The sequence below is a fragment of the Silurus meridionalis genome, chromosome 24 (assembly GCF_014805685.1).
Source record: "Silurus meridionalis isolate SWU-2019-XX chromosome 24, ASM1480568v1, whole genome shotgun sequence".
In the NCBI taxonomy this organism is placed as follows: domain Eukaryota; kingdom Metazoa; phylum Chordata; class Actinopteri; order Siluriformes; family Siluridae; genus Silurus; species Silurus meridionalis.
The window spans coordinates 7,571,130-7,596,763 of NC_060907.1; the positions used below are offsets into that span (position 1 = coordinate 7,571,130).

The following is a 25,634-nucleotide window of genomic DNA, read 5'->3' on the forward strand; positions in this document are numbered from 1 at the left end:
TGGCAGCTCTGCACCCATTTCTCCAAATTGGTCTGCACCAGTAATTTACTCCAGTAATAAGTCTCTCAGATGCTGACAAAGCTTTAAACATTACTAAGCTAAACATATTTAGCAGTTCCCACTTAGGATTGTGAGCACTCCATAATCACTTTACCAAAGCTCGTGTATAGGCATTCCAACAAGACTAAACAATTTCAGCAATTATATCAGATATTACATATGAAAGCAAATGTGATATATTTTTTAACATTCAAAAGTTGACAAGCAGACCCCATGTTAGAAAATATCGATTTTTTTTATTAGAAATGTTGCAGAAAAAAATTATATAGGTGTCCAGCCAGAAATCTTATCTATCACTTAAGGCAAAAACCGCAAACAATATAAGACAAACTAGTATGTGGAATCCTACAATTCACCCTTGATTTATTGACAGTTGAAGGGCCTATAATGAATATTTTAGATTTAATATACAAAGGTAACTTTATAAATTTTTATTTGCTTTTTTTTTTTACTTTGCGCTTCCAAGCTCTCTTATAGGATGCAGAACTAAAATATTAGGGTTAATGATTTTATATATATATATATATATATATATATATATATATATATATATATATATATATATATATATATATATAAATGTATATATATTTTTTAATTATTATTTACATTCATTCACTTGCGTTGTAACCCAAAAATATCACAAGCCTGGCACAATACATATTGCTAGCATATGACAAGTAGAAATATCTAACATATACTTCTTTTACAAACATATCCAACTAATATAGCAAAAATATGCCACTGCCTGGGCTTTATCTTTTTCGTCTGTTGTTTTATTCTGAACAGTACGTTGCTGGCCATGTCTTGGGTTCAGGCAGCGGTGCATGTAACAGAAAAGTTATGGAAATAAAAATTCAGAATGAAGCAGATGGTGTGGATGACCTTCAGTTGTCAGGGGGACGGTGCAAGATGCAGTTTTCAGCTGTTTGGCAATGGCACCTGGAATCGAAGCCTTATTTCTACGATTTAAAACAATATAGAAACCTAACCGGTCGTGAGAAACTAAGCATCAGATATCGCGCTTGAGCGACAGCGCCGACATTTTTTGATGTCTCTCCATTATGTGATTCATTAACTTTAAACTAATCCCATTGGGCAGTGCTGGGATTTCTGATCATTCATGGTCCCTACCAGGTGAAAGACAATCTACAAACTCAACATGTTTGTAGACAATTGTTTTCTACTTTTAAGGTTAAAGTTTGAATCTGCTTTTGAACAAACGGCAAGTGCTGGACAGAAAGTTGAAGGACCACTAAAGAGAAGACTTGTGTGATGTAATAAGTATAACTCTTTTTTGTAGTGATTGCAATGTGAACATGAAGCTTTTGAAAAAGTAAAACAGTGATGATTGGTATATATACATTCACTTCAACAAAAAAGCACAAGCTTGTTAATAGTAATATTTGGAACCGAAAACAACAATAAAAGCATTGGTAATCGTCTTTAGTATTGGATTCATAACTCACAGCTATTTACAGAATTGTCATCTTTACAAATTTTGTCATAAATACATTTCAGGCTGGGAGATTGTTTAGAATTCTATTCTCTTGTCCAGTGTGTGTCGGAAAAGTCGATTCGCTCAAAAGACAGTGTTTTTTTTGCACTGGTTGATACAGGATCAACAGTCCCGAGCTTAAAAGGATCCTCGATGTCTTCTATTTTTAGGTTCGAGGTGCTCCCTGTGCCAGCAATCTCTACCTCAAAAGAGTCAGGAATTTCGTTTGGTAAAATATTCCCACTCCACTTGATTTCCAAGTACAGTGTGAAGTTGAGTACCGTTCACTTTCCCCTTCCCACAAAACAAATAGATCAATATTGGACTTGTATATTCTTTAAGAAGGTGTAACAAAATAATCTAGTCCACTGAGAATCAATCTCCAGGTGGAGCTTTTTTTTTATCCATGACTTCACGTCTTAAGATGTATGCCAGGAGTAAACCAACCCTGACTTCCTAGTAATAGTACCGAGAGGAGGTGGTAGTCTAAAGGTATTCCAAGAGCTTGCAGCTATACCCTGGTGGTGGAGTGAGCGTGGGGGAGGTTGGTGCTGTTCTGAGTCCCAACAAAGGCATTGAAATTGTGCAAGGGCTGCATGGAACCAATCGAGCTGGGAATCATGGTGATAGTGCTGGGCTGCATGAGCGGCACATCATCAGGAGATCGGCGCAGCGTAAGCGTGTAATCGGGTGGACATGCCAGCCGCAGCGCCTCGCATTCGTGCCGGTGCTCATTTTCAAGCTGCTGCTCCAGCTGTTGTTGCTGCTGCTTCATTTGCAAGGATGCGAGTTCGTCACTCTGCATTCGGGAGACATCATTAGCATTGGAGTTGGCATTGCGTTGTGGGCTGGTACCACGACGGCCAGACTCATGGCGTCGCTTGTCTTTCTTGTAGTAGAGTGCGGCAAAGGCCAGGATGTTTAAGAAGAGCAATGAGGCACCAACTGCGATGGTAACACTTAGTTCTGTTGAGTAGTCCCGCTTAGTCTCAATCATCACAGCGGAGTCCTCGACGAGATCGTTGCCTTTGCGTTGGTCTGTAGTTTGCTTGGTATTTGAAGGAGGGATTCCTGGGTGCCGTGTTGTTGACGGCCAGGTTTTCCCAAGTCGCTTGGTGTAAGGGAAGGGTGTAGTGTCCTGTGGCGGGATCTTAGTGGTAGTCGAGACATACTCAAACAGTCCATTGATGTTGTGAAGGTGAGGCACAAGTTCAAGCCAGAAGGCTACCTTTGTGGCACGGTAATGGTCTCGTACTCTAGGCTTCAGGCCGATGTGAAGGTACAGCTGATCTTTAGGGTTGTACTTGGACCAGGCCACTTCTTCAAACCGATTGGGCTTTGTGTGTATGAACTTCGTGTCCTGTGGTACCGGTTGATTTGGATCACTGTTCAAAAGAGAAAAAAAGAAATAGTTTAACAAGTACCATCAGGAGATTACACTTTCTTGACTACCTGATTATTTGTGGGAAAACTTTTGTAACTACCCCCATGGTTTTAGCAACGACTACTGAACAACTCTCACTGCCTAATGACATAATGCGGGAGGGTCCAGAAACTTTTCTTTTAATAGACAGCCACTTTAGCAATTTTACATTTCATTCAGATATTAGGCAAATATGCCATACAGGTGTAAAAGGTTTCTGAATACTTTTCCTTTTTTGTCAGTGCATTAGCATTATAAAAGTTTTTTTATTTTTTATTTGACCATTAGGATGGCCATGTCAATCAACACACATTTATGCAGTTTTTACAGGCTCCTCCATAACCCTACGAAAATATTTACATGAGTAGAAAAATGGCTGACCTCAACCCTACTAAACACCTTTGGGATGAATTGGAACGGTGACCACACCCCAGGCCTCCTCACCTACATCAGTACATGACTTTACTAACACCTTTGTGTATGAAGCACAAATCTCCACAAGCACACTCCAAAATCTAAAGGAACCTCTTCCCAAAAGAGTGCAGGTCAAAAGGAAAAAAAAGAAAAAAATTATCATGAGTACAGATATGCGAAAAAGCAACTTAAGTACAGCAACAAGTTACTGTTATTTAATTACTTGTCTGATATTCACCACTGGGATTTAATGTGGAATGGGATGATCAAAAAGCATGTATGAAGCCTAAGGTCTGGTGTTCACAAAAGTTTGTCTATTTAGTAGAATTTTAAATAACCTTATAATATTTCTGTTTCTTATTCGTCCATATTATGTCAAATACAAGCACGTATACCACCAACTGTAAGAAAGTTTTACTAGCAGCTACACTTCTACCTACACTACAAACCAGGAAACACACTTAGATGGAATTACAATTACATTCGAGGAAAAAAAAAATAAAAAATCCAAACATAATTGAACGAGAGAGAATTTCAGAGCGGTCGTAACAAAAGGCTAATTTCCCAGTCTTCTATTAAATGTTCTGCATTAGAAAATGCAATTCTATGATTAACCTCAACACTGAGAGCACCAAGTCACCCTCAGGGTACTGTTGTGTTTGAAATAAAAAATTAAATTAAAATAAAATCTCAGGAGATTTGCAGACTTTGTTCTCCTGCTTTATTGCTTAGCGATCACTTTTTTGCTCTACTTTTAGGTTTGTATGGCTGCCAACGCATTTTGTAAATGAGCAGAATCGATTTCTTTTGCAACTGTTAAAGGGATGTTCAGTGATTTTGGCACACGATGGATGAAGCTGGAGGGTTTTAAAAAAATTTATAAAAACGGTAAAAAAAAAAAAAAAAAGCACTTCCTGTCAAAATATTTTTTTGTGTTAAAAAGGGTCTTCAGAAAAAAAAAAAAAAAAAAAATGTAAGCATACAGTATACACCTAAAACTTGTAGGGTGTATCAACCAAAATGACAAAAGCTTCTTCCTTCTTTCATTTGTCTCCTTTCCCCTCTAGCTTCCAATATTCAGACCAAGCCTCCTTCATTCCTTCCTTTTATTCCTTTTCTGTCCTTTACTTTCATTACAAGTGTCCCTCTGAGCGTCCTTTACTTTCTCTCTCATTCCCTTCTGACCTTTCTTCCTCCCTTTCTTTCCTTCATAGCTTTTATCCCTCCTCCTTTCCTTTCATTCCTTCCTTCCTTTCTATTTTTTTAGCTTAAAATCTGCTGTTTTTTTGCATATTCATTAGCAATATGATGGTATAGCTCATGAGTCACCAGCTGTTTCTCTTTCTTCATACATATATTGAGAGTAACTCACTGGGACGCGACGAGAATTTTAACATGGTACAAAAGCGGCAGTACATCTTCGCTAGAATGCAGATAATCCAGGATCCACCGTCCTACAACACCGTCCTGACACACTCATTTGCAATCCACCGTCACCAGCAGCATGATGAACAAGTTGAGAGCTGGTAATTTCCCCCGACGTTCTAAGGCGCACATGTTTATGTGTATGTGTGTATATGTGTGGATTCGCTAGTGTCTCTGCAGTGATACTGCGGGTTGTGATTTTGTTATATTTGGGAAGAGAAGAAATAAAGATGAGACAACAAAGCGGGAATGAGACCTTTAAATAGACACTGGAGATGGAGAGGAGATACATGGAGCTGCATGCAGAATTGATGCTTGAACACACACACAAGAAGACGGCAGTAAGATAGAAAAATATACGAAATTGTGGCAAGTAAACAAACGTGAAACCAAATGAACAAATGTATAATTAACCACATGAGAGAGCAGCGTACTAATATTAAATTAACAGGTGTACAAATGAATACTAGGATGAAGTACACAATGGTGTAATAAATAATTGGCTAAATGTGTTTTTTTAATTACTAGAGTTTGTAAGTTTACATTTGATAGAGTAAAAATACATTTTTAGACCTTATCCTACAACAACCAGAAAATTCTGATTCGCAACACTCATTTCTATTTAGCTACAAAGGCAATAATGTAATAAACAATTTTTATTTTTATTTCATTTTTTTCCATTTTTGGTTCAAGGCTATCAGGTTCCAACCAAAGCCATATTCACATAGTTTTGGAACACTTCATATATTAAAATTGCTAAAATAATATAAATAAAAATGAAAATTTCTGCTATTTTTTTAAATATAAAAAAATCATTAATTTCAGGGTTAAGCCCCTAAAGGTAAGTTCCACTTTTTAATTATTTATCATAATTTCTTACCACATTAGGCACATACAACAGTATACAGTACAGTAAGTCCCTGACTTACAAACGAGTTCTGTTTCGGAGCATGTTACTAAGTCTGTTTTGTTCCAACAAAGTGAGGTTTATACACATTTAACACAAATATATAATGTAATGCATAAAGAAAGTAAGAAAAATACTGTAAATAAAATATTTTTACTCTCAATATTATTGTTGACCTCATTGGGACAGCAGACTTCACATGTCCAATGATATTGTCCTTGTTCTTTAGAATTGTGCCGATGGTTGAACGTTAAAAGAACGAGCGGCGTCACCTACATATTCCGCATCGGTCCAATGTCTTTATTATTAGCACTTATGTTTTCATTGTTATTGCTTTGCCCTTTTTTTCTGCTTGGTTTGGGACAGCCTGGGCTTTGACTGAGTGCTGTACTACTGTACAACTACTACTGCGCTACCTGCCCGATTTATACTTTTGCATTGTTAAAGTTCACAACTCGAATGTTTGTAAGTCAGGGACATACTGTACAGCCAAATGTGGAATGTAAAAAATGCCTAAAATGCATATTGACAAGCTGCAATACTTCTTTAGAATGTAAAACTGGAGCTTTTTGGCAAGGCACATTAACTGTATGTTAAAAAAAGATCATAATAGCTACTGTGAAACATGTAGGAGGCTCAGTTATGTTTTAGGGTTGATTTGCTGCATCTGGCAATGGAAGCCTTGAATCTGTGCAGAGCACAATGACATATAAAGATCACCAAGCCATCTTGGAGCGAAAAGTCGTAAAAGCTCCATCTCAAAACACAGCTCATGGGTTCTCCAACAGGATAATGACCTAAAACATACAGCTAAAATACAGCACCCAAGAAGAACAAAACACTGGATTATTTTGAAAAGACTTTCTATGAGCCATGATCTGTATCCTATTTAACATCTATGGAAAGAGTTGGCTGGAGAATGCATGTGCTCAGGAAAAAGTTGGCCATATTACCTGTAGACTGGCGCAGATGTCTTATTTATAGCTACAAAAAGCACTTGTTTGCATTACTGTCTATAAATTGTGCAATTAAATATTACGTTTTTGGTCCCATCGGTTTTTTTTTTTTTTTTGCATTATTCTGTTAAATCAAAAAAAAAAAAAGTCTGACTTTTATTTAATATGGAATAAACAATGGAGGATACCAATTGTTTTGAGTTTTTTAAAGAAAATTGTGGATTCTCTTTTTTTCATTGCTTGTTTTCTAAGTCTATATCCAATTATTATTATCCGATTACTTTGTCCATTATTTGAGCTTCCACAGAAAGAGTGCCTCTATTTTAAAACTGATATAACACAAATATAAGTATTCATGAAAACTAAACTTGCAATTGAACCTGCCATTCCAGAACAATAAAAAAATAAATAATAATAATTCTAATGTGAATTTAATAACCTACAAAATCATCCCAAGACATCTAGCTTGGGTCAGCTCCAGTTGTGTGCCACCTCATTCAGATTTCAAACCTTCGAAGAGAAAATGCTGACCCCTCGAGGATCCTGAGCTATCTAGAGATGTACCAGCTCCAGTTGGATCCCACTTCAAAGAAATTGGAATTTAAGGATTTGAGGACAACCTCAATGCACAAAATAACATTCTATTTATGTTGTTTCTCCATCATTGAACATTTAAAGGCTCTGGCATGGAAGAGATTGTGTTGAATATACTATATACTATATTTCAGATGTTGAGCAAATTTATTCGTTGCTCAGAAGCTTCTGGTGCTGCACTTACAACAGACTGTAGAAGACTGTAGAAAGGACATTACTCAAAACCACACACTGCGATGCTCATGATATTTCCCACTCTCCGGTGTTTGTATTGTACTAATGGTTTATGATCACATTCTTGGTGTCACCCAGATAAGGATGGGTTTCCCTTTTGAGTTTCTTTCTCATACCATTTAAGGGATTTTTTTTTCTTGTCACAGTTTATTAAGGATAAATACCTACATTTAAATAAATGAATTTTGCTCCATATTTTGTACATCCTGGAAAGCTGCTATTATGAAAATCACTATAGAAATACACTTGAAATCAATTGAATTGAAATAATATTCAGTGCAGTGAATTCTGGCAGCCCCAAAACGAAATACCTCTTTTTTTAGGATGAATAGGTCTATTCAAGAAGAAGAAGAAGAAGAGGTCTATTCACTTATTTTGTAGCATTTGTTCTTTTACCAGCTCCTCTAAAAAAGCCCTTTATCCTTAGGATTCCCTTCATCCCCACCTCAGAGGCTAAAAACATCAAGATTACAGCTTTATATCTGACAGTTACAAAGTTCTAGCTTCGGAGACTCCTTTCCAAAAAAGTTCAATAAGCATCTTATTGAAAAAATCGAGTTTGCACAATTACACACTTTTTTTATATACAAAGTTCACTGTAGAGGTCACATTAGAAGGAACTCCAAATTTGAAGAACAATAATGTATTAGTAAAAGCACATTAATATATACCTGCGTTTTGCCTTACAGGTCTGTGCTATTGTTTGGGACCAAAGATTCAGCCACAATATGGTGTAATGTGTTTTTTTTAAGGCAGGAATGTAACAATTATCCAGGTTATCATGACACTGAATCCAAATCGAATTGAATCGTGATGTCTGTAGATATTCGGGCTTTGTTATAGCTGGGATAACGCTGTAGACTTGCTTCATGCTAACTATAAAAGTAATGCTCGGTCATGCTCAAGCTTCAACCCCTAATCTGAACATCAAGGATTCAATACCTGTGTGTGTGACTGATATCCAAACAGAAAGATAAAACACTCAACCTGTGTTTTTGTTTTGTATATATATATATATATATATATATATATATCAGCTCTTATTTGTCTGTAGGGTTTACATTTTATTGAAATGGGCTAAAAGCTTAACCTTTGGGATAAACTGAAAAACCCTAAACACCAAAAACCTCCTCATCCAAAATCAGTACCTGGCCAATGCTTACATCACAACAACCATACTCAAAAATTTGGTGAAAAGCCTTTTTAGAAGAATGGGAGCTACTATAATAGTGAAGGGGGAATACATCTGGAATGGGATGTTCAACAAACACATTGTCAGATTGGTAGCCCTGAATGTGTTATCAAATACCAAAAGAGAATGGTCAAAAAGGCTCTAGGTTACCGACTGGAAGGCCGGAGTTCACACCCCAATTTCGCCAAGCTGCCTCTTGGGCCCTTGAGCAAGGCCCATACCTCTCTGTGCTTCAGGGGTGCGATATCATGGCTGATCCTGCACTCTGACCCCAATTTCCTAACATCACTGGGATATATGAAGAAATACTTGACTTGACTTGACTTGACTTGAAATAGCAATTTTCCTGTCGGATCAAAAAAGTATTCAAAAAAGAAAAAACGAAAAGCAAGTGATATACACATGCAATAATGTTTTATTTATTGCTCAGTTACTGTGCAATCGCTGATCGGTTATTCACTCTAAAGTGAGCAAGAAACATCTCATTCATTAAACACATTTGTTCCCGATCCCTAATCCTTCTCCAGTATCTCTGAGGTAGAAGCTACAAAATCAAAACAAAAAAAAAAACAGAAAATGGAGAATGACAATGGTTCTCTCTTGTTATTTCACAGGTATGCATATTAAAAATAAAAAGTGAGCGACTAGCCAAAAAAATTACAAGCTCTTTAATCTGGACAAGAAAAGAAACAGACAAAGAGGTGTCTAATCCTCAAACCCAGCTGTCTGTTGGGTTCGGGAAAAGTTCAGCAATCTGAGCATGATTTTTGTGTTTAGTATTCTATGCTATGATCTAAGGAATATGGTTTAAATCACTGCTGTGGATACTTTTTGGACAGGAAAGTTTGCTTCTCTGGGATTTATTATCTTTGGGGTGTTATTACTGTCAACAACCTGTTACAAATGATTCCTTGTTGACATAATGTAGTTCCTTTCTAGACCTTCTTCCTTTTTTCATGCCACTGCTAATGTATTTTTTCATACAGGTAATATTAACAGCAGTGATCCTGTTATGTAAAAAAAAAAAAAAAAAACTCTTATTAAAAGCTTTTTTTATCATTATTCTTTCTATACATAATTTATCGAACTTTGTATGTGTGGACAGTTAACACTGAAAAAATCTTTATAATAGTTTATTAAAATTATTTCTTTTTCTTTTTTTTTGGTTCAGACATCCCATGTGAGTATTTATTTATATATCCATCCTTCCATCCATCCATCCATCCATCCATCCATCCATCAATCCATCCATCCATCCATCCATCCCTCCATCCTTTTATCCATCCATCTGCTGTATATTAGAACACCTGACTTTCCTAGCTGTATATGGTTCTTTCCAAACTGTTACTACAAAGTTAGAGGCACACAATTGTTTTGTATTCACTCGAACTGGGAAACCCAAACCTAAACCCATACCCTTGTGCACGAGGTCAACTCCATTAAGATATAGTTTACAAATCTTGTGGCAGATCTTGAGTGGTCTGCTATAGAGCTCTGAGCACAACCTTATTGAACACCTCTAGGATAAATTGGAACGTTGACTGCAACCCAGGCCTCTTCAACTACATCAATACCTGACTTTACTAACACCCTTGTAGGTGAATGAGCACAAATCTTCACAAGCACAAGGAGGTTATTATAACAGCATATGAGGAATAGATGTCCCCATATACACTATGAGTGGTAGCTTATTGATTGAGCTGCAGGACTTCTGATCAGAAGGTTATGCGTTTGAATCTCAGCTTCACCAAGCTGCCACTGCTGGGCCTTTGATCAAACCTCTTAACCCTAAACTGCTCATTTGATACCATAAGATAATTGTAAGTTGCTCTGGATGGGTGTCTGCTGATTGCAGTAAATGTGAAATAGGGTGGTACAGTATAAAAGCAGCTATGAACCTTATGGTCAGATGCACACAAGCGTTTGTCCATAGTATATCTTCAAATATCCATTATTTGTCCGTATCATGTCAAACACAGGCACGTGTACTACTGACTGGAGGAAGGTTTTTGCCACAATGTGAAAATAAAATAATAATATTTTCTGTCTATACAGTGTGGACAGACAGACAGACAGACAGACAGACAGACAGACAGACAGACAGACAGACAGACAGACAGACAGACAGATAGATAGATAGATAGATAGATAGATAGATAGATAATAAAACTTTTCTGCTTCATTTGATGGCTTTTGCTAACCACCAACCCCATCCCTGTACTTGCACGTCACACACAATACATCATTTTGTTCGGATCATTTCTAACATGCTTGATAAATGTCAGGGCATCGTGGGTCAGGGCGGTTCTAAATCGCTCACACATAATGAGCAGTGAGCACTGATTCAACTCCAATCTGAGATTTTCTTAGAGAAAAAAGGGCTGAGAAATCTTTCTGCTGTAGAAGCAGTAGAGAACCATCATGGAATGTGTTGCTGTTAAAGAAATATGTGTTTTTACTGCATATTACAATATGAACAGTGTTATAATACAATATAAGCTGCATGGTTTGGATTTATCCTAATTGACTTAGACAAAATGCAGGACTATTAAAGTGCTATCGAACAGCAAATGTTTGATTTTGATCGGTAAGAATGTCAGTCTCTGCTGTTCCTGTAATATGTATCATGTGCCTGTATATTCCTACTTCATGAAGACTTGAAGAGTGGAGGCTCTATGTTCTACAGATTTTTTTGATCCCATGTATTTGCTGATATGGTGAAAAGTATTTGGCACAACATATAAAAGGCGTCTCCAGTGTCAGAAAGATAAATCTGTAGCTTTTCCAACCCTGCCATTTAATCAACCTCAACCTATATATAATTAATATCTACAACAGTCAATGTAAAACACAAACACAAATGGAATACAAAACCAGACGAACTATTTGTCATTGAATCATAAATCCGACTCATTGGTAAAAGAGGAAATAAAACACTTCAGGATGTATTTGTGAAATAATACAATTTCAGGGTGATAACATTAACGCTGCTTGATGTTGGGCCACATGGCACCATTCTGACAGTGATTATTGTTCTGCAACAGCATGCTCTGTCATGTTTTATTCAATATATAGTGGAAATGATAATAATAATGGAGGGAAACATTTCTTTTTTTTTTCTTAATAGGATTAAATCAGGCAATGGATTCTTTATAGTTGATGAACTTGAACATTGTGTAAAATTGAGATGGCACTGCTAATAGTGACTACACAAAAACAGTATATTTAAGTAAACAGAAAATCCCTGTATTTTGTACAGCACTTTTTCTATTTGTCTTTTGTTTCTTTAAAAAGGTCCATGCTTACAAGCTGTATTAGTTCTGTATGTCATGAGTCTTTTGCTTATGTTGTTTCTGAACCAATGCTTTGGAATACATTTGTATATACAGTGTGTGTATAAAATATATATTTTCATTCTACCTTTTGAATTGATCCAAATAAACAAATGCAAATTTAGTCTTAATATGCGACTTAATATGCGATTGAAATTGTTTTAAAAATGTAAACTGTTCAAATGTTGATGATCCCAAATGTTAATAATAAACTGTGTTAACAAAAGGCGACAAACAATAGTTTTGCATTTCTTTTCCCCCAATCTGTACCAAAATGTAACTAAACCGTGGCTTAAAAACCGAGGTACGTACAGAAACGTGAATTTTGTGTACCGCTACACCCCTGGTGACTAATATATAAAATATTTAAGTCACATACTGTACACCATTGGAATAGGAGTTGCTTTTATGTCCAAACATCTTCAACTGCCTAAGCACGCTCGAAACAAAAATAGAAAGCTCACGGTTATAAATAACCTCGATATAAAAAGCGACTTGGCCCTGTCTTCTTTCTCTCTCTTTTCGCCCGAGGCCTAGACCATTCAGCATTCAGGGCGATGACTCGCTTTTATATATGAAGACAAAAAAAACAACTTCTTTTGCATTTAAGATGCCTTAAGGCAACATCCAGAACAGTCACGGTTCATTCTACATGAAAAAAATAAAAAGAATTGTATATCCTTAATGACAGAAATCCTGATGTTACAATTTAGCATACATGAATTACTGTGAAAGGCTTTTTTTCCTTTCATTATTTACAGCTTTGTGTAAACATCTTTCAAGAATATAACATTTCATTTTCACTCCACTGAAATATACTTTGGTTTCAGTAATATGCTTTAGTACCAGCTTTATATAATGTAGGTTAATACAGCTTAGGGTGGGTCGAGTAAATGTGAATGAGGCACTAAACCCTCTAAGGGCCTTTATCCTCTTTTAATAATTCCTTTAAACTAATATCACGTACAGTATATAGTTTTACACAATAACAGTGTCAAATCATAAGTAATAGCAAACATATGGTTTAACACTTCATAGTTTTATATGCACAGTATTGGTATATTTTCTATTATATACTATGTGGACCAATGTTGGTGACGGTATTATTAATATAATTGGTGTGTAAATTTTTTCTTACTGATATGTTTCGTTACGGGGCTTTTTTCATGCGGAACAAAATTGAAATCTGAGTTCCCTCAAGAACATATTAAGTGGCGGACCGCAATTTTGTTTAGTCTCCCACTTTGAGCACATTTATTTATTATTATTAAATTAAAAAGCATAAAGACCAGTGCCAGGGGTATAAAAAGAAAATAGAGTTAGTGCAGTGAAATTAAATTTGTTTTGCACATGCATGAAAAGGTTAAGAATCAATAGCGCTAGCATTTGCTGCTAACAGGCAGTGGCTAGTGGCTAACACTAGCGCTATGGATTCTTTAGCATTTTATATCCAGCTTCAACCCTAAGCTAATTTAATTTATAACTTAATGTAATCAATATAATAAAAAGTGTATTGCATTTATTTGATTTATACTATTTTATTTGTATTAAATATAAAAAGATATTATATATTATCAAACCAAGCAGACATTTTATTTGAAATTGTTTTAAAAATGTAAACTGTTCAAATGTTGATGATCCCAAATGTTAATAATAAACTGTGTTAACAAAAGGTGACAAACAATAGTTTCGCATTTCTTCCCCCAATCTGTACCAAAATGTAACTAAACCGTGGCTTAAAAACCGAGGTATGTACCGAAACGTGAATTATAATAATGTTTGTGAACACCTGACCATAAGATTTGTTTATGCTTATTGAACATCCCACTCTACATTTAACATTTGCTGTTGCAATAACCTCCTTACTTTTAAGAAGATATTCGACTAGATTTTGGATTTTGGTTGTGAAGATCTATGCTTATTCAGTCACAAAGGTACTGATGTAGGTGAGGTGAGGAGGCCTGGGGTGCAGTCAGCTTTCCAATTTATCCCAAATGTGTTCAGGGTTGAGGTCAGAGCTCTATATCAGGCCACTCAAGATGTTCTACTCCAGCCACTCTGTCTTCATGGACCTTCTCTAGTGCACACAAGCATTTTCATGCCAGGCCAGGTTTGGGTCCTTTATTTGAAGTGAGGGGATAATTCAATGCTAGCACATTTATAGACAATTTGTACATTCAATCTGTACAATTGTGTACATCCAGCTTTGTGGTACAAGTAGAACCACGCATAGCTGGAAAAGTTCAATTTAATTTTTAATTCAAATGGTGTATATAGAGAATAAGTATGATAAATATATATATATATATATATATATATATATATATATATATATATATATATATAGATAGATAGATAGATAGATATCATACTTATGTAGGTGTAACGGTACATAAAATTCACATTGTTTTGTATTGGTTTAAGTCACGGCTTGGTTAAATTTCGGTACGGTTAAGGGGAACAAATGCAAAACTGCTTGTCATTTTATTATGTTTATGGTTTATTATGATGACATTTGTGATAATCAACATTTGAACAGTTTACATTTTTAAAACAATCTTAATATAATATACACATTTTAAAAAGTCTATAATATTTTATAAAAAATGAATAGAATACATTTTAATTTTATGCAATACACTTTACTCAATATATTAATCAATTAAAACCATATTGGTACAAATTAAATTTGTTGAGATAAAATTCAATACATGGAATACATTTTAAATAGTTTACATTTGTTAGACCCCATTTGGGTAATATAGATTTGTGTGTATAGTAAAAGTGTGTGTGTGTGTGTGTGTGTGTGTGTGTTTTACATTTAATATTTAATAATCCAAAGATATGCTCTACTTCTTTAAGCATACTTTAACTTAATTCCTCCATCCTTTATTTATTCACTTGCTCGATATATTGAATTTTTAGGATTTTCTCCTTTTAAGAAAAATTCTTAATGATGAACATAAAATGCTAAATGATCCATATCGCAAGCGTTATGGATTCTTCAGCGTTTTCATGCATGCGCAAAACAAATCTTATTTCTGGCACAGTGATACTGCACTAACTCTAGTTTATTTTTATACTCCTGGCATTGTTGTGTATGTTTACAAGTTTGATAAATAAAAAAAAAATCCACTCAAAGTGTGAGACTAAACAAAGTTGCCAGTTAATACATTCCTGAGGGAACTCAGATTGTAAATATGCTCGGCACGTAAAAAGGATTGTATTCAGTCTTTGTATATATATATATGTATATGTACTTTGTCTGCGCACCTGTTCTTAGCGCTTTAAAATTATACAGTTATGGGTTCTATAATGTGGAACAATAACACTCAACAGGAGTAGAGAAAGCTGTAGTCTTGTAGAATATATTTCAACAGTATTATCATTAATAACAGCTCAAACGTTGAAAAGATCTTGAATTTGGTTTTTCAGTGTAAAAATTTCATCTGTGCTCGTTTCACAGGGAAACATTTTGTAGCTGTTTTTATTGTTACATCAAAATATAATCCACGCGTAATTTACTCTGAGTATTTTTTTCTTTGTCTATATAAGAACAGTCTCTGAGCAATTAGACCTGGTGAGGGACTATTTTTGCTTGAACATAATAGTCGAATTTCAGCATCAAGGCTTCAAAAGTATTCACACAGCTATTTGGGTGATATGGCTAGATGTTAATTAGCAAAATATAGCACTGAAAAGCCTCAAGGCACAACATTTAACATGCGGTAAAAATCTCTGCTGTGGCTTTTCAGGGGAATGTTTACAAGAAAGAACAATTTAAACAACAGTTAAATAAAAAAAATAAAAAAAGGAATTTTTTTACACAACTTCATTTCTAAACCTAACACCAAGCAGCTAGAAGTAGCTAAATATCAGTACCTTAATAAAATAGCTGGCTTTGTATCTAACAGTAAGGCTTCAACGATTAGGACCTTTCCATGCAAATATAGATATTTTCGAATATGTACACTAAAATGATTTACATTTAAACAAGCCATCAGTGGTGTCAGCTAAATAAGTGAAATATGAGTAAGTGTGACTAAACTATGTGAGAAAGTGAAAGATTCTATGACGTTTAAGATTAGCACTCTAAATCGTTTTGAACAAGATAGATTAACAAGTCGAAAAACCTTTTATAGTGAAAAATGGATCCTTCTTTTCTCAAAAGCGTGCTCTGAAACATGAGGCTCGCATGCTTCCGGATAGCTAAGATCAGTTCCCCAAAGTTTTTCACTAGAAAAAAGAAAGTTTGCCAGATCGAAACACAGAAGTGGGAAATAGTGTGAAAGACAAGACATTTATCTTTTAACGGATGGCCCATGTGACATAGTAGTGTGTTCTGAAATGAAATGAGGAACAACAATAATAGCAACAACAAAGAAATCTATCTGCTGTACTGTAAGTAAAATTCTGAGGACCAGGTGATGTTCCACTGCTGTAGCAATATGCTACTCTAGCATGCGCGTATGTAACTTCTTGGAAAGGATCTAGTGATACTCTACAAAATGAATTCTAAATATAACTTTCTGACAACTTGATTTACACTTTTTAGATGAACTGGATTGAATTATCCTTGTGATTCAAGCAGCAAATGGTGTTACTATAAGACACTTAAGTATCCTTCCGTCTGTCTTTCTATTGAATCAAACCCTCATTGCTGAAATACAGTTACTGTGTCTCAAACTTTGAGCACTCTTGCATCATTGTCCTACACTATAACTTCCCGAGTGTATCAATGACATTCGCCTGATGAAATGTAACTGTAAGTGCAGGATTTCCACTTTCTTTTATGTTATAATCTGATATTGATAGAAGATGCGGAAAAAGCAGCATCAACTTAAAAAGATACTTCACTTACCCAGTCTTAGCAAAATTCGTCCAGTAGGTCATAACCACTGCGCTGAGCATGACGTCGTTCTTTGAAAAGTTGCAGTTGAATAAATCAGTCGGGCCAATCATAGGGATCCCAAACACGTAAGGCACCTCGTCTCCGTGTGCAGAGTCCGCCCAGCTTGGCTTCATCTCGCTCTGGCAATGATGGTAGAAAGCGTAGAAGTACGTTGGCGATCCGTACTGTGCGTGAAGATCGGCCGTAGCTACAGCAGGTGCCACCCACTGGTGATCGGTAAATAATGCCACCAAAGTCTTGCGCCTGGTCTCAGGATTCTCCTTATCGGCCCAATCAGTGTACATGAACTTGATAGTCTCTCGGAGCGTATCCTTCCCCTCCGGATAACCGTACAGGTGGTCGACAAAATCCGACACCGCAAAGTCAAAGTCATTGGCCGACACTCCGTCCTCGCTGTCTACAATCCCATCAACAAACTTGAAACCTTCTCCCTGGTTGACGCCCAACATTATGTCATAGTTCAGAAACTCACCCTGCTCCATGAGGATCTGGGGGTCATCTGGGATCACGTCGCCATCAATAACAGGCCCAAATGCAATGTGGTATTTGGCCTGGGTGATATATTGCTCAATCAGCTCCTTGTAGTTTTTGTTTTGCAAGCACTCCACCAGTTCTATGGTATCCAGCATGTTGCAGCCTACTTTTTCTGCAAGCAAACGTGTGTACTTGGCCGGCTGGTAATTGACGGCCCAGCTGGATAGAGCCGTGCCACTTTGGATGATGGCTTTCTGAAACAGATCTACAAACGGGAAGAAATAAGCAGCCATTAGTGCACTCAGACCACTTTGCTAAAAGCTGAAGCACCAGTGTAACCTTTCCGATCAATGCTGAAACTCAATGGTAATGTGCGAAGAATAAACCGGGACAAAGGGCAAAAAGGCATTGGCGGATACCAACCGCCAACCTTTTTTTTTTTTTGTCATTTCATGTTTGTATTAAAGCCAAGTTGGATTTGATACAAAGAACAGTACAAACTTTTTCTACATTTATTTGTACCTGGCTAAACACAACATCCACCGATCAGATGAGATATGATTCCCATAAGGCTCTCCAAATCTCTAATTAAAGTTGATACACGCCATTTTAATACTTTTGCACTTTGCAACCGCTGTTTCATTTTAAATCCAGTGTGTCGCAACGCAGAGCCAAACATCCCTATTTTATTAATATTTGTCATTGTCCAATAACCTGGGCTTCATTTTCTCTTGATCTGGACCTCTTTGGGATTTCCTGTGAGCTCTTCATATTATTATTTTTGTTGAATGATTTCCTTCTGTCCCCAGATATGTAACTTAAAAAAAAAAAATCTCATAGGGTTTACTTCATTATGCGTCCTGAAAACAAGCATGCGGTAGAACCAAACTGAAATGCATGAGAATGTTTCATGTTGCTCTCATGCATATTTTTGGGGGTAAGAATGACTTTTCGTGTATTGCCACTTTGTAAATAGGCCACAGCACACCAGGAACTGTTTCTCTGTGGGTGTGTGTGCATGATGTTTTGCCCATACTTTCTATTTATATCATCTTAGTCTAGTGATTCAATCAGGGCAATATGAGGAGCGACTGAGCACAGAGTTATCATCTTCATAGCGGATTTCATTTTCAATCACTTTTTTTAGTCTTGTGGGTAGCGAGCGTCTGATGCGAAGGCCAAAAAAAAAAAAAAAAAAAAACCTGAACCTTTGCATTGGACCTCTGTCAGATCAGCCATGCGTAGAAGTAGATTCATGTTGCAGATTTTGTCCCAGAAAAAAGATAACTAGAGGCTTGGAGCTGATGATTCAGTGACACAGAAGGAAAACGAGCCCTCAATCCACTCCATGTTCTCAGAAATGTAGATGAAAGCTGTGTTTTCAATAGAGGTATAACACTGTACACATATCTATATTTTTTCAGTGCATTTAATTTCTTTATTTTTACTGTATGGGTGTGGCTTAAATTTTAACAGATTTTTAACCATATTAATAGTTTTAAAAGACACTAAAACAAACCTACTATAACTGTCTACATGGCATAGAACTATGTGCAACTGTAATTGTTCATCGCCGGAGATCATTTCTGAAACATTTAGTTTGTTTTCTAATCTAAAACCTAAACAAACTAGTATATATACAGTATCTCACAAAAGTGAGTACACCCCTTACATTTTAGCAACCGTTTAGGTGTATCTTCTCAAGGGACAATACTATAGAAAAAAAAACTTGGATATATTTTAGAGAAGTCAATGTGCAGCTTGTACAGCAGTACAGATTTACTGTCCTCTAATAATAACTTAACATACAGCCATTATTGCCAAAATAACAGCAACAAAAGTGAGTACACCATAAGTGAACATATCAAAACTGTGTCCAAAGTGTTAATATTTTGTGTGAGGACCATTGTTATCCAGCACTGCCTTAATCCTCCTGGACATGGAATTCAAAAGAGCTGCACAAGTTGTTGCTTGGATCCACTTCCACGCCTCCATAATGACATTACAGAGCTGCTGGATGTTAAACACATGGCGCTTCTAATTCCAGTTCTCAAATCCTCAGTGTTCTTTGCCATGAGGTGCCATGTGGAACATCCAGTGGTGAGTATAAGAGAATTGTACTTAAAGCACCAAATTCTAACTGTTCTTAATAACATGAAAATGATGTATAGGGCTTTGCATATCTACACGACATACAGCTGTTATCACTGATGGTGTACTCACTTTTGTTGCCAGTTATTCTGACAATAATGGCTGTATGCTGAGTTATATTTAGAGGACAGTAAATCTGCACTGCTACAAGTTGCACATTGACTCTAAAATATAGCCACGTTTTATTTCTTTGTATTGTCATATAGTATAGCCTTATTTAAACCACTGCAACACTGATCAGGCAGTTACTAAGGATGAATAATGGAAAGTCTTTGTAGCCAATTTTTTTTTTTTATTTGTATCTTTTGATATTATCCAAATAAATGTGTTTTTGTTCACTGACATCTTTCAATGACAGGTAACAGCATAACCATGTTGTGTCTGAAAAACCTAGTTGGTTAGAAATGGAAATACTATGCTATTAAGTGCTATTCACAGTATGCTTTATAGAATTTAGAACATGTTCATAAATCAGAGCTAGCCTTTCTAGGCAAGAAACGCAGCGGAGTACTGTGGGTTTTTCGTCCGGCATTATTTTAATCAAGTGTGTCACATCCTCAGTCCAGATTGAATTGCAGTTTCTGGGGGAAAGAAAAGCTGTTGCCAGAGGTCATTTGATCCATTATGAGATTTCACTTCGATCTGGGCTGTTTTTTTTACCACCGGAAGGTAAGCTTTGTAGGCTGATGTTGAGCATCAGTGGGCTGGTTTTTAGCTACTGCATTCAAATAGACTCTAATGGGATAAAAAAAAAATTTCCAGAGTGCTTTCAAGAGTGGATAGTATTCAATGTCTGAAAAGTGCTTAAGTGGTTAAACAGCTTTAGAACGACATTTTTAGCATTGAAAACAAGCCAAGGGTATTCCAAAGGCACTCCAAAATAGCATTATTATTCTGCAGATAGAATCTTCAGTATTGTGGTGTTGTATTATTCATCCGGTATAATTGCTAAAACAAGTGTGCATATTAGATTAGTAATAGTTCATGTAGCAGGCTGAAGGTTTGGGCAGTGGTCACTCATTAATTTCATACTTTGGAGATATTTTGGGAGCTCAGCATTTAGGGTCCTGTAATAGATAAATCCTTTAACTCATGCGCTTTCCTTTTCCTGGCTGTACTAGCCTCCCTAATAAGGTTTTAGCTTGATCACATTCTCACACTCTGACTTAATGAATTGTATGAGGATCATTTTTCTGATGGTGATTACAAAGCACTTCTGTAAGTCTTAGTCTTAGGAGTCTATTAGATGCTGTAAATGTAAGCAGAAATATATAGACCACTTTTTTTTTTATCCCAGATCAAAAAATCACTGGTGGGGGATTTTACAGAAAACTTGAATTAGGACAGATTTTCAGACCCTAAAATGTGCAGTTTGTATTCATTAATATTATTAATATTATTATTAGTATTAGTTTGCATCAAGACAAATTAAATATATGAACTGAAAGAGAACAGAAGTATTTAAATTCAAGTGTTTAAGTATTAGGCTTATGATTTTAATTTCCACAGTCATTTTCTGGTTATTGACTGCAGCACTAGAACGCCACTGACAAGACCCATTAGCATCATTATTTTTTTGGGAACATTCATTTTCAAGGTTTGGATACCCCAATTAAATTCAGTTAAAAAGTTAAACAGGCTTACTATAAGAACTTAATGCTAAAAGGCAATAAATTCTTAAAGACCCCTGGCCATGCTTGAACCCCTGGATCTCACTTGAAATCCACTGACATACATATTTAACAAACACACACATTTGATCCAACACATTTACAATAAATACAATCATGCTTGTAAAAATAGGTAGTAATCTAGTGCTACATACCCTCTGAATAATGGGACAGGGTCAGCAAACTAACACATGATGCTCCAGCTCCTGATCCAAATATCGTCACCCTTTTTGGATCTCCTTTGAAGGCCTGGATGTTGTCTTTGATCCACCGCAAGGCTTGAATCTGGTCCAACAGTCCATAATTCCCTTTGGCGGCCTGATCTCCTGTGCTTAGAAATCCTGTTGACAGAGATTAGAACAGCATAACTATAATGAAGAAGAATCCTACACGTAAAATATCACAAAGGATTTAGCATCTATTTTGTTGTGGGAGAAAGAGGAGGTGTAAGGTGTGAATGATTAAACCTGGGCAGTGTAGTTTCTTCTTTAAGATCTTCTTTAAGATCATTAAAATAGATTAGATCAGATTAGATTTAACTTTATTGTCAGTGTGCAGAGTACAGGCACAGGGCCAATGAAATGCAGTTTAGCATATAACCAGAAGTGCAAAGAGCAATGTATGTAAATCTAATATATTTAAATATGCATATGTATATACAATAAACGTATTATAGGAAGTAGAATTTGTGCATCAGATGGACATCCACAGCGCAGTACTGTATCTTCCTTAAAACAGGGTTTCTGCATCACTGGGAAATGAAAAGCCAGAATGGTTGGAGGACAAGAATGCAGTCATATTTTTAAGGATTTTTAACTGTTGCTCTCATGGCAACAGCTTTTCATTTTATGAGTTAAAAGACACTCACTAAAACACACAGACTATAAATAGCCATTTACTCGCTCGTTCTTGTAATTCCTACAATTCACAGCCAGCATTCGACCACTCTTCTCTCTGTCACACGTATTTATTACCTTTGTCAATTTGTGGCACTGGATTTATATGTGCAGTCATGGACCCTTTATAATAATTATATTACGACATATGTATACATTTGAGTGTCTTTAATTATTCAAATGTTTTTGCTCATGAACTCGTGAAAATTCATTCTAATGTATTATTTCCACTGAAGCTTTCTGCTCTTAGTAGGGATTTTCTAAATGGCTCCTCTCGGCTTTTATAATGATGTATGGCCTGAGATGAGAATTTCTGGGTACCATTTGTGTTTTTTTCACCGTACTAAATCTATTACAAAAGCCTCCTCACCTTTTTGCCCATCAAAGAAGTGCATGTTTGAAACATAACCCTAAAATATGCTCCTAAAGAAGAGTTGTTCTGTGTAGAGGGCACTAATGGCTGCCCTAATAATCCCAATTTTTTTCCCATCATCTTTCACGTTGGGATCAAAACGACATGCAGATGTGCACCTTGGATGAACAGAGAGTCATCCAAGGTGCACTTTTAGTGGGTTATTTAGCCATCTATTTAGAAATGGTTGAGCTTACATTCCTTTTATTTTATTTTATTTTATATTACCGTGATCGTTGTCTGCTCTTTTGGAATGGGATTGGAAATGTTTCCCAATTATTGCTGTGTTTAAAATAAGTCATTCAAATGATATGGGGGGAAAGTGACAGCTTGGCAGTGACCTTTGTGAGATCCTTGCTGTGATGTGGAAAAAAAATGAAATTGCTCAATTATATGAGTATAATTATAATTATAATGCACTCTCAGCATGGCAGATACTTTTTTGGTCCACTATCAGGAACCTATGTCATTGCTTTTGCAGTGTCTATGGAGCACTAAATCATCCATTCCACTTAATAGTCTCCTAGTATCCAGTGACGTCTTGAGGAATTGCCTTGTAATATGATCTTGGCAACGTTTTACATCAAAAGTGGTACTCAGATCAAGCCTACATGTTCTGGGTGTGGTTAGATGAAATAAATCTATTAAATGAATTGAAATACAAGGACATTTTTCCACCAAGGAAGCTCTTGGGTGAGTGGGGAAAGTTCACTCTGCATGGCTACCTCTAATTTCTCCAAATAGCTGTGGAAAATACCATTCCATTAAACCTGTAAAAAACAAATATGCCCTATTGCACCAAACAGCTTTAAACTTGTTTACAGTACCAACCCCACAAAAAACAGAACAATGACGTGTTGACACATTAGCCAAGTGGCTTAAACCCATTAGCGATGCCTTCGCGTCAGCCTCCAGGGTGTCTGCGCCATTCTCTCGGCTAGACTTGGCCTCATTCCCCTCTGGAGGGTGCTGTTATAGACCAGAACAGTTCAGGGCAAATAGGATAAGGAGTACGTGCAGGCAGAGGACAGATTTACTTGGTCATGCTGACATGATTCTAGAGGGATTACAACACTGGCAACTCTAGAACCCCTTGAACAGACAGCCCAGGGCCTTGGTGTAAATACGACTGCCAAGACATGTTTACTTCCTAATGAAGACTTCAAAACATAGACAGTGCCACAATAGTCAATAATAACTCTTACTGATTAAAATGTATACTCACGTTAGACAGGGACATTTTCTGCAGTACAATATTTAGTGTGAAACACTGGGGTATTGGCTGGTAATGACTGAGCCAAGTACCCTAACAGCACAGAGCCTCTTCTTGGAATATTTAATAGTTTGGTAGAATTCTTACAGTAGTTTCTTGGTCCAAACCACAATTTAATTTAATTCAATTCAGTTTTATATGTATAGTGCTTTTAACAATGCACATTGTCTCATATTGTCTTTTTTATAAAGAGGTAATAAAAGAATGTATAAGTTTGACCCTAATAAGTGAGCCATTGGTGACTGTGGTAAGGAAAACTCCTTAAATTGGCATGTGGAAGAAACCTTGAGGGGAAGCAGATTTATAAAGTTCTCATCTGGGTGGCACTGAATGTCCATTCATTACAGTTCATAGTTGTGAAGGTGTGAATGCATCCTGTGGTCCAGCATTCCAAATAAGACATTTTTTGATTTATGTGTGATCAGTCTGGTGTTTCTACTGTTTGAGAGGAATTTTAATATATATATATATATATATATATATATATATATATATATATATATATATATATATATATATATATACACACACACACACACACACACACACACTCACTGGCCACTTTATTAGGTACACCTTACTAGTACCGGATTGGACCCCCTTTTGCCTTCAGAACTGCCATAATCCTTCGTGGCATAGATTCAACAAGGTACTGGAAACATTCCTCAGAGATTTTGGTCCATATTGACATGATAGCATCACGCAGTTGCTGCAGATTTGTCAGCTGCACATCCATGATGCGAATCTCCCGTTCCGCCACATCCCAAAGGTGCTCTATTGGATTGAGATCTGGTGACTGTAGAGGTCATTTGAGTACAGTGAACTCATTGTCATATTTAAGAAACCAGTCTGAGATGATTTGCGCTTCATAATATGTGGTCATAAAGGGATGGACATGGTCAGCAACAATATTTAGGTAGGCTGTGGCATTGACACGATGCTCGAATGGTACTAATAAGTGTTCCAAGAAAATATCCACCACACCATTACACCACTACCACCAGCCTGAACCGTTGATACAAGGCAGGATGGATTTATGTTTTCATGCTGTTGACGCCAAATTCTGACCCTACCATCAGAATGTCACAGCAGAAATCGAGACCCATCAGACCAGGCAACGTTTTTCCAATCTTCTATTGTAAAATTTTTGTGAGCCTGTGCGAATTGTAGCCTCAGTTTCCTGTTCTTAGCTGTCAGGAGTGGCACCCGGTGTGGTCTTCTGCTGTAGCCCATCCCCCTCAAGGTTCGATGTGTTGTGCGTTCAGAGATGCTCTTCTGCTTACCTCGGTTGTAATGAGTGGTTATTTGGATTACTGTTGCCTTTCTATCAGCTCGAACCAGTCTGGCCATTCTCCTCTGACCTCTGGCATCAACAAGGCATTTGTGCCCACAGAACTGCCACTCACTGGATATTTTCTCGTTTTCGGACCATTCTCTGTAAACCCTAGAGATGGTTGTGCGTGAAAATCCCAGTAGATCAGCAGTTTCTGAAATACTCAGACCAGCTACGTTCAAAGTCACTTAAATCACCTTTCTTCCTCATTGTGATGCTCGGTTTGAACTGCAGCAGATCGTCTTGACCATGTCTACATGCCTAAATGCATTGAGTTGCTGCCATGTGATTGGCTGAGTAGAAATTTGCGAGCAGTTGGACAGGTGTACCTAATAAAGTGGCCGGTGAGTGTGTGTGTGTGTATATATATATATATATATATATATATATATATATATATATATATATATATATATATATATATATATATATATGTGTGTGTGTGTGTGTTGAAAAATGTAGCATGTGACAAAATTAT

General features: G+C 36.5%; 1 protein-coding gene across 2 annotated transcripts in view; it reads right to left on the minus strand.

Annotated features, from left to right (window-relative positions):
• Positions 1-276: 276 nt before the first annotated feature.
• Positions 277-25,634, minus strand: part of nlgn4xa (neuroligin 4 X-linked a) — a 91,573-nt gene continuing 66,215 nt past the window's right edge. For both annotated transcript variants that reach the window (XM_046837836.1, XM_046837835.1), the window contains 3 exons: positions 21,398-21,583; positions 16,897-17,686; positions 277-2,943 (listed from right to left, as the gene is read on the minus strand). In XM_046837836.1, the coding sequence (XP_046693792.1) occupies positions 2,070-2,943; positions 16,897-17,686; positions 21,398-21,583 (1,850 nt within the window). In that variant the 3' untranslated portion in view covers positions 277-2,069. The remainder of the gene's footprint in view (positions 2,944-16,896; positions 17,687-21,397; positions 21,584-25,634) is intronic.